Raw genomic sequence first — 9,518 nt, 5'->3', positions numbered from 1 at the left:
AAGCCATGACACCACCTTACTATTTGGTTTTTTTAAAAGAAATTAGAAACCCTTTAGAAAGACAATGAGCCAATGCTTGAAGCTTAATTTGAGGTAACTTGAGTACACCCATCAAATACCCTATAGCGTTTACATTTATGCAAGAATAAGTATGAAAATGGAGAATAAGTATGAAAAGGGCCTTGTGTTCACTTCACAGTTTTCTCAAATAATTTGAATAATCTGAACATTTTCCTATTTGAAACGTGAAAGAACTACATTCAGTACTGAATAGTTAGTTACACTGGCATTATTAGTAAATAATCTTTGATTTGGTTGAGAGTTATTGGATAAACATTTTATAATTGTTGATTGTCACTCAGTATTACTTTTAAGTTCATTATATATTTACAACTTGAAGTACATGTTCCCAGCTAGATTAATATGATATTGAGACTTGACCTACCCAACTACATCATTTAAGTTTTTTCTACACATTCACTACCTACAGGTTTTCAAGGGAGACAAAATCACTAGGACTGTAATTTAGAGGATTGAGAGTCCTAAATTTGCATTACTTTCTTATTTCTAAATATTAACTTCCATCCTCACCTGCCTGTCTGGTATTTTGTATTGTTCTAAGCTATTTTTTCCCTATCACTCGAAAATGCCCTCTTTTCTCATTATGGAAAAAAACATTATAAGGGTATTTTTATTTCTTTTCCCTTCACCATGGCTTCTAGAGTAAAGCTATTTCATCAGCTTTTTAATGATTTTGTGCTGACTACATACTGAAATAGTCTGTATTTTAACTCCACTAGTGACGTAAAAGTACAAATAATTGTTTCCTGGCCTCATAGTTTTAAAATTTTATTTTCTCAATTTGTTCTCATATAGTCCAATGGTGGTCATCCCCTGGGTATAGATTTAATGTCACCATCTTTTCTGGTAACTGCTATGATCTTCTCATACATGCCATTCACATGTGCTTTGAATATGCACTTATATAAATCATGGCATATACTGGTTGACTAAAAGAAAAACAAAATTAATCAAGAATTAAAGTAAGTATACAGCAATTTCATATATGGGGTGAATCTTTTCATTTATTTTCCAATAAGGTAGGGAAAGGAGTTCAACTCCAACCTCTTTTTGATTTCAGAAAACAAAATTCAATTATTGGTTAAGTATAAATTCTTGGTCCCACCCTGAGTACACTGAGTCAGAAAGACTGGGGATGAGGCCCAGTAATCTGTTTTATTTATATGATTCTGCTGAATTTTTAAGTTTGAAAACCACTGGGTTAGCTGTTCTTCTGATTATGAATTCATTTAGTAAATATTGAGTGCCAGTTTTGTGCCAGGTACTGTGAACAAAATGGATGTGGTCCTTGCCCTCATGAAGCTTACAATTTAGGAAGACTGACCTCTAATTAAATTTATTTGATTCAAATCAAAGACGCATAATGGCCTGTGATTTCAGATTTCTCAAGCTGAAGAGATTTAGACTAGACAATAACCAAACAAAAAATGGAAAATTATTGGAAACAATATAAGTATTTTGGTTAATCAAATACCCTGTAATGAACTAATAAGACTTGGCCAACTCTATCATATCCACATTAACATAGGACAGGGGTATAGAAGAAAATTTAAAAACTCAAAATGATTGATATTTGGCTTTGGAAAACAGTCTGAATTGTACTTTATCAGATCTATACCCTTTCTGGTTTGACCTCACAATCAACAGCCTAGAATCTTGGTGGTATAAACATGACAGTGAAGATGAATTAAATGGCAGTTCATCTACTCAACAGATCAGTGCGATAATCACTTGCCAATAGAAATGTTTGGGGACTCTTTTCTCTTTTACATTGCATTGGTTGGTGATTTAGGCATTTGGCCCAAATTAAAATGTGAAAAGTTATTTTCTCAGAAAGTATTTCTGTTATCTTCTATCTTATATTTATTTCTGAATTTAAACTGTTAACCACTTTGCCCAATGTATTTTATCCTTTACTTAGTATAATTGTTTCAAAGTTCATTATGTTTTAGCATGTATCAAAAGTTTATTTTTTTCATTGGTGAATAATACCCTATTAAATTAATGTACCACATTTATCCATTCATCAGTTGATGGATACCTGGATTGTTTCCACTTTTTGGCTACTATGAATAATTCTACAATGAACTTTCATGTACAAGTTTTTGTATGGACAAATGTTTTCACTTCTTTTGGATATATATCTAGGAGTGGAAGTGCTGGGTCATATGGTAACTATGTTTCACATTCTGAAGAACTGCCAGACATGTCCAAACTGGCTGTACCATTTTACATTCCCACCAGCAATGTATGAGAGTTCCAATTTCTTCACATCTTCACCAACCCTTACAATTGTCTATCTTTTTTATTATAGCCATCCTGGTGGGTGTGAACTGGTATCTCATTGTGGTTTTGATTTGCATTTCCCTAATAGCTAATGATAATGAGCATCTTTTCTCGTGCCCAGTGGCCATTTGTTTATCTTCTTTAGAGAAATGTCAGTTCACATTTGTGCCTATTTTAATTTTTTTTTTGTCTTTTTATTGTTGAGTTGCAAGGATTCTTTATATATTCTGGATATAAGTCCCTTTTAAGATATGTAATTTGCAAATATTTTCTCCCATCCCGTGGGTTGTCTTTTTACTCTCTTAATGGTATTCTTTGAACAACAAAAGTTTTAATTTCGACAAAGTCCAGATTGTCTATTTTCTTTTGTTACTCATGATGTTTTTGGTGTCATATCTAAGAAGGCTTTGCCTAACCCAAGGTCACAAAGATTTATTCCTATTTGTGTTCTAAGGGTTTTATAGAGTTAGCTGTTATATTTAGGTCTATGATTATGTATGGAGGGGTCCCCAAGATCACCCTCAGATTTAATGATTCACTAGGAGGACTCATAGGACTCAGCATATAGTCATACTCACTGCTACGGTTTATTACACCAAAAGGGTACAAGATGCATTGGGCATAGTGCAAACTACAGTCAACAATAATTTATTGTACATTTTAAAATAATAAAAAGTGTAATTAGGTTGTTTGTAACACAAAGGAAGGATAAATGCTTGAGATAATGGATACCCCATTTACCCTGATGTGGTTATTATGCATTGTATGCCTGTAATAAAGTGTCTCATACCTCATAAATATATAAACCTACTACGTACCTACAAAAGTTAAAAAAAAAAAATGTAAAAGAGTCATTGGTCAAAGTCTGGGGAAAACAGACACAAGCTTCCAGAGTACTCTGTCAGTGGAGTCACCCAGCAATGAGTTGTGACAAGATGTCATTGCCAGCCAAGGAAGCTCATTAAAGACTCAGCACCCATTGTTCTTGTTGAGGGCTGGTCCATAAACAACCTCTGTCTGGCATGTACCAAAACTCTGGACTCCCAGAAAGAAAGCAAATGTTCAACATAAACCATAGTGTTTGTAGAGATTAGGTGTGGTAAGTCACTGTTACTAGTTCTGGGAATGGTGAGAACTCTCCCAGAATCCAAGTTTCTAAGTTTCCAAATGCCAGCCTTGTAAGCAGGCCTTTCCAAGAATAGCAGTTCTGGCCTACTGTCTTAACTCTTTTCTGCACAGTGTGCTTAATTTTTGTGTGTGGTATAAGGTAGAGAGTTCAACTTCATTCTTTTGCATGTGGATGTCACTGTTCCAGCACCATTAGTTGAAAAGGCTATTTATCCCTCATTTAATTATCTTGGCATCCTTGTTGAAAATTAGTTGACCAAAATACAACGGTTTATTTTTGAACTCCCTGTTCAATTCCATAGATCTACATGTCTATTCTATACCAGTATGACACAGTTTTGATAGTTTTGTAGTTTTGATAGCTTTAGAGCAAATTTTGAAATCAGGAAGTGTGAGCTCTCCGACTTCAGTCTTCTTTTTAAATATGAATGTTAGGATCAGCTTGTCAATTTCTGCAAAGATCCCAGCTGGTATGTTGATAGAGATTGTGTTCAGTCTGTAGATCAGTTTTTGAAATTTTGCCATCTTAATAATGTTAAGTCTTCTGACCCATGAACATGGGACTATATTTCAATTTATTTAGGTCTTTAATTTCTTTCAACATGTTTTATAGTTTTCAGAGTATTTGTTTTGGACTTCTTTTGTTAAATTTATTCCTACATATTTTATTATTCTTAATGTTGTTTTAAATGGAATTGTATTCTTAATTTTATTTTAATATTGTTGATTGCTGTTGTTTACAAATTCAGTTGATTTTTTTATTATAGTAAGACATGTAATGTGAGATCTACTCTTTAAAAATTTTTTTAAGTGTACAGTACAGTATCATTAACTATAGGCTTGATGTTATACAGTAGATCTCTAGAACATTTTCATCTTATATAACTGAAACTTTTTACCCATTGAATAGCAAGTTCCCATTTTCCCCTCTACCCAGCCCCTGACAACTACCGTTCTACTCTCTGCTTCTAAGAATCTGGCTGTTTCAGATACATTACACAACTGGAATCATACAGAATTTGTTCTTCTGTGACTGGCTTATTTCTCATAGCATAGTGTCCTCCAGGTTCATCCACACTGTCATATTTTGCAAAATTTCCTTTTTTAAAGGCTGAATAATATTCCATTTTATGTATTACCACATTTTCTTTTGCCATTCAGTTGTTGATATACATTTAGGTTGTTTTCATATCTTGACGATTGTAAATAATGCTGCATTGAACATGGGCATGCAAATGTCTCTGCAAGATTCTGATTTCAATTCTTTTGGATACATATCCAGAAGTGGGATTGCTGAATCATATGGTAGTTCTATTTTTCATTTTTGAGGAACCTCCATAATGTGTTCTATAGTGGCTGTACCATTTTACATTCCCAGCAACAGTGTACAAGGGTCCTAATTTCTTCACATTCTCACCAATACGTGTTACCTTTGGGTGTTTTTTTAACCATGGGCATCCTAATAGGTGTGAGGTGATAGCTCATTGTGGTTTGATTTGCATTTCCATGATGATTAGTGATGTTGAGCATCTTCACATGTGTGTGGTAGCTATTTTTATATCATCTTTGGTGAAATGTCTACTCAAGTAAAATATAATTGATTTTTGTTATTGATCTTATATCATGAAACTTTACTGAACTCATTTATTAGTTGTAGTTGCTTGTTAGTGAATTCCTTAGAACTTTCTACATACAAGATCATGTCATCTGCACATAGTTTTTACTTCTTCCATTCCAATCTGGATGCCTTTTATTTCTTTTCTTACTTAATCTCCCTGGCTCAAGCCTCCCGTAAAATGTTGAATAGAAGTGATAAGAGTGGGCATCCTTGTCTTGTTCTGATCTTCGGGGGGAAAGCTTCAGTCTTCAACCACTCATTATGATGTTAGCTGTGGGTTGTTGTAGGAAAAAAGTCTAAACATTTATTAGATTGAGGAAGTTCCTTTCTGTTCCTAGTTTGTTGAGTGTTTTTATCATGACGATGTGTTGAATTTTGTTACGTGTTTTTTTCTGTATCTATTAAGATGATGTGTTTCTTAACTTTTATTATATTGATGTAGTGTATTACATTAATTGATGTTCAGATGTTAAAACAGCCTTGAATTTCTGGAGTAAGTTCCACTTCATGTTGTATAATCCTTTTAGTATATCACTGAATTTGGTTTTCTAGTGTTTCGTGGAGGATTTTTGCATCTATATTCATAAAGGATATTAAACTGTAGTTTTCTAGTAACATCCTTGTCTGATTTTGTATCTGGGTAATATTGGCCTCATAGAATGAGTTGGGAAATGTTCCCTTCTCTTTTTTGGAAGAGGTTGTGAAGAGTTAGTATTATTAATTCCTCTTTAAATGTTTTGTAGAATTAACCAGTTAACCCATCTGTGCATGGGCTTTACTACTATGTGGGAACATTTGTTTATTTGTTTGTTTGTTCATTTGGGACAGGGTCTAAAGATATTACCCAAGCTGGTCTCAAACTCTGGGACTCATGCAATCCTTCCGCCTCAGCCTCCCAACTAGCTGGGAATACAGGCACGAGCCATATGCCCATGCACCACGAGCCAAGCACCCATACTTTGTAGGAAGTTTTGTACTTACTAATTTGATATATTTGTTTGTAATAGGTCTATTAAGATGTTCTCTTTCTTTTTGAGTTGGTTTGGGTAGTTTGTGTCTTTCTAGGAATTTGTCTGTTTCATTGAGATTATGTAATTTGTCAGCATATGGCTGTGGATGGTATGTCCTCATAATCCTTTTTCTTTCTGAAGGTCAGAATTGATGTCTTTATTTACTCTTTTTTTCTTGGTCCTTCTAGCTAAAGCTTTGTCTATTTTGTTGATATTTTCATAGGAAAATATTGGGAGTTCATATGCTTTCCCTATTGTGTTTCTAGACTCTATTTCATTTCTTTCCACTCTAATCCTTATTATTTCCTTCCTTCTGCTTGCTTTCAATTTAGTTTGCTCTTCTTTCTTAAAGTGGAAAGTTTGTTTATTGATTTGAGATATTTATCCTTTCTTTAATACAGGCATTTATAACATAAATTGTTCATTAAGCGCTGTTTTAGCTGCATCCCATAAGTTTTGCTATGTTGTGCTTTTGTTTTCATTCATTTCATTATTTTCTAATTTTGCTAGTGATTTTTTCTTAATGCATTTATTATTTAGAAGTGTGTTGTTTAATTTCCACATATTTGTAAATTTCCTTAATTTCTTTCTGTTACTGACTTCTAATTATGTTGTGATTAGAGAACATACTTTGTATGATTTCTATTTTAAATTTATTATGGCTCGTCTTATGGCCCATGAGAGCAACAAACTAAACCAGGGACCAGCTAGAAGTTTAACAGAGATAATCAGGTAAAGAGACAGCTAAGAATGTCCCATATCATCAGTATTTTTATGGCTCTTCTCATGTATCACCAGATTGCTTTCAAAAAGGATTATACCAACATACAGCACTGCTAGCTACATATAAGTCTACTAGCTTCTCTATAACCTCTTGATCTTTGCTGTTCCACTTAATATTTGGTTTATAATTCTGCAGAGTATGTTTATTGTTCACTATAAAGTTCAAAGACTTTATCATAGAAACAGAGATAACTTTTGACTGATGTTCTTTCCTCTCCTCTTCCAAGTCACCTGGAACCTCTGTGACTCCAAGTAGTGGGTCCTTTCCTGGTGCATATGATCAGCAGTCACCTAAAGATAGTCGTCAAGGTCAGTGGCAACGCCGAAGAAGGCTGGATGGGGCACTGAATAGAGTCCCAGTTGGATTTTATCAAAAAGTATGGAAAGTTTTGCAGAAGGTGAGGCATAATACATTATTGATGTCTCATTTTTCCCCCTTGAAATTCTCAGTCTCCTTGGCAGGGATATGACATGACTGTAATATAATCACTGCAATTATGTAAAAGTCATAACTCATATAGATGAAACCAAGAAGAAAACATAAAAATGAAACAGTTGATTTGTTATTGTGGCATTATTAATAATTTAATCTCTTTCTATTATTGTTGCCGTAGTCTTGTTTCTAAATTGGACTTTTAAAATCATCACTTCTCTGCTTTTGGCCACAGTTGGACATTGTAATACATTTGCTGCTAATCAAATGAATTTGGTACTAAAGAGCTAACTTTCTATGTAGCTGTGGAGGGTTGTAAATGTTATTTGTAGCAACGTGCTATTCATAACCAAGTATCAGTAGAGTAAAACAAATGCAGTACTTGGGGAGTTTGTGTTAGGAGCTCTTACCTATATTTTTTCTTGGATGAAAATTACTAAATAAATGCAAAGTCATAATGATGGTAATAGTTCAGAGACTCTTTGATGTGACCAACATTTTTTTTTTTTTTGAAGGCCTATTTGGCCAAAGAAATTTAAGGGCATGTCACACTATTATGGTGTTGACAGTTTTAGAGGGCCAAGTAGACTATTGTGCTCATGCATAGGTCTCATTCATAGTGTCTTAGGTGCCACTTTCTACATCATTGGCTTTAATAAGGACCTGAAGTTCACTTCATCCAGGACTTCAAACCCTTTAGTTATGTTTTTTCCCCTCTGGGCACTGATATTCTTCCAAGGACAGAATCAGGTGATCTTTTGGAAAGGTAAAAGTTGATTCCTCAGACTATGGGCTCTGGCAATCTTCCTTTTGAAGAGTACTGAGAACTTGCTTTTTTTTTGCAGCTAACTTCTATAGCACAATGGTGATAAATATAATTTTATCTCTTCAGTTATGCATGGATTATGGCAATGTTCTATGTGCTCATACAGCAAAGAACAAAACAGATAATAATCTTCATTCTCCTTGAACTTATATTCTACTAGGGAGAAACAAATTATAAATAATAAACAGTAAATACGCAAAGTATCTAGAATGTTAAAAGACAATAAGTACTATGGAAAAACAAGAGCAGGCTAAGAGTATTTATGGGGGGATGGGATGCTTAACTAGAAAATGTAGTAATGATACATGTCTGATAAATGCATGTCTTGATTTCATTTTCAGATTAAGACTTCATATTCAGAGAAAAGCACTTAAAATTTAAATGAAAATATATTATTTTGAATCATTCATAAACCAATATCTGTCATATACAACATGCAATGTACAGTAATTAAAATTGGCATTTCTGAAAGCATTGTTATAAAGATACTTAGAGTTATACCCAGTGACAGATAGCTTTGTTGAATACTGTAATAAGGAACAACAGCCAGTTCTATAAATGACTTTAAAATTCTAAAAGTATTGGTGTGCTAGGAACGACAAATTTGATTTGCATGAATACTCTTTAAATTCTGTAAAGGTTTTTTAAAAAATTTTTCTATTATTACTATACTTTAAGTTCTAGGGTACACAAGCACAATGTGCAGGCTCGTTACATAGGTATACATGTGCTATGCTGGCCCACTGCACCCATCAACCCATCATTTACATTAGGTATTTCTTCCAGTGCTATCCCTCCCCCTGCCCCCCACCACATGACAGGCCCTGGTGTGTGATGTTCCCCACCCTGTGACCAAGTGTTCTCATTGTTCAATTCCCACCTATGAGTGAGAACATGTCGTGTTTGGTTTTCTGTCCTTGTGATAGTTTGCTGAGAATGATGGTTTCCAGCTTCATCCATGTCCCTGCAAAGGACATGAACTCATCCTTTTTTATGGCTGCATACTATTTCATGGTGTATATGTGCCATATTTTCTTAAACTAGTCTATCATTGGTGGACATTTGGGTTGGTTCCAAGTCTTTGCTATTGTGAATAGTGCCACAGTAAACATACGTGTGCATGTGTCTTTATAGTAGCATGATTTATAATACTTTGGGTATATACCCAGTAATGGGATTGCTGGGTCAAATTGTATTTCTAGATCTAGATCCTTGAGGAATCGCCACACTGTCTTCCACACAATGATTGAACTAGTTTACAGTCCCACCAACCGTGTAAAAGCATTCCTGTTTCTCCACATCCTCTCCAGCACCTGTTGTTTCCTGACTTTTTAATGATCACCATTCTAACTG

The 9,518-nt window shown here is 34.3% G+C and overlaps 1 protein-coding gene across 1 annotated transcript in view; it reads left to right on the top strand.

The window, feature by feature from the left end:
• Positions 1–9,518, top strand: part of PHKA1 (phosphorylase kinase regulatory subunit alpha 1) — a gene marked incomplete at its 5' end in the record, with an annotated part of 47,505 nt that overhangs the window by 26,882 nt on the left and 11,105 nt on the right. Inside the window, one exon of the mRNA XM_017869143.1 lies at positions 7,134–7,304. Coding sequence (XP_017724632.1) covers positions 7,134–7,304 — 171 coding nt within the window. The remainder of the gene's footprint in view (positions 1–7,133; positions 7,305–9,518) is intronic.

This window comes from Rhinopithecus bieti, unplaced genomic scaffold (genome assembly GCF_001698545.2).
Source record: "Rhinopithecus bieti isolate Rb0 unplaced genomic scaffold, ASM169854v2 scaffold_4996, whole genome shotgun sequence".
NCBI lineage: Eukaryota > Metazoa > Chordata > Mammalia > Primates > Cercopithecidae > Rhinopithecus > Rhinopithecus bieti.
The sequence above is the reverse complement of the archived record's forward strand: the minus strand, read 5'-3'. Positions and strand labels throughout refer to the sequence as shown.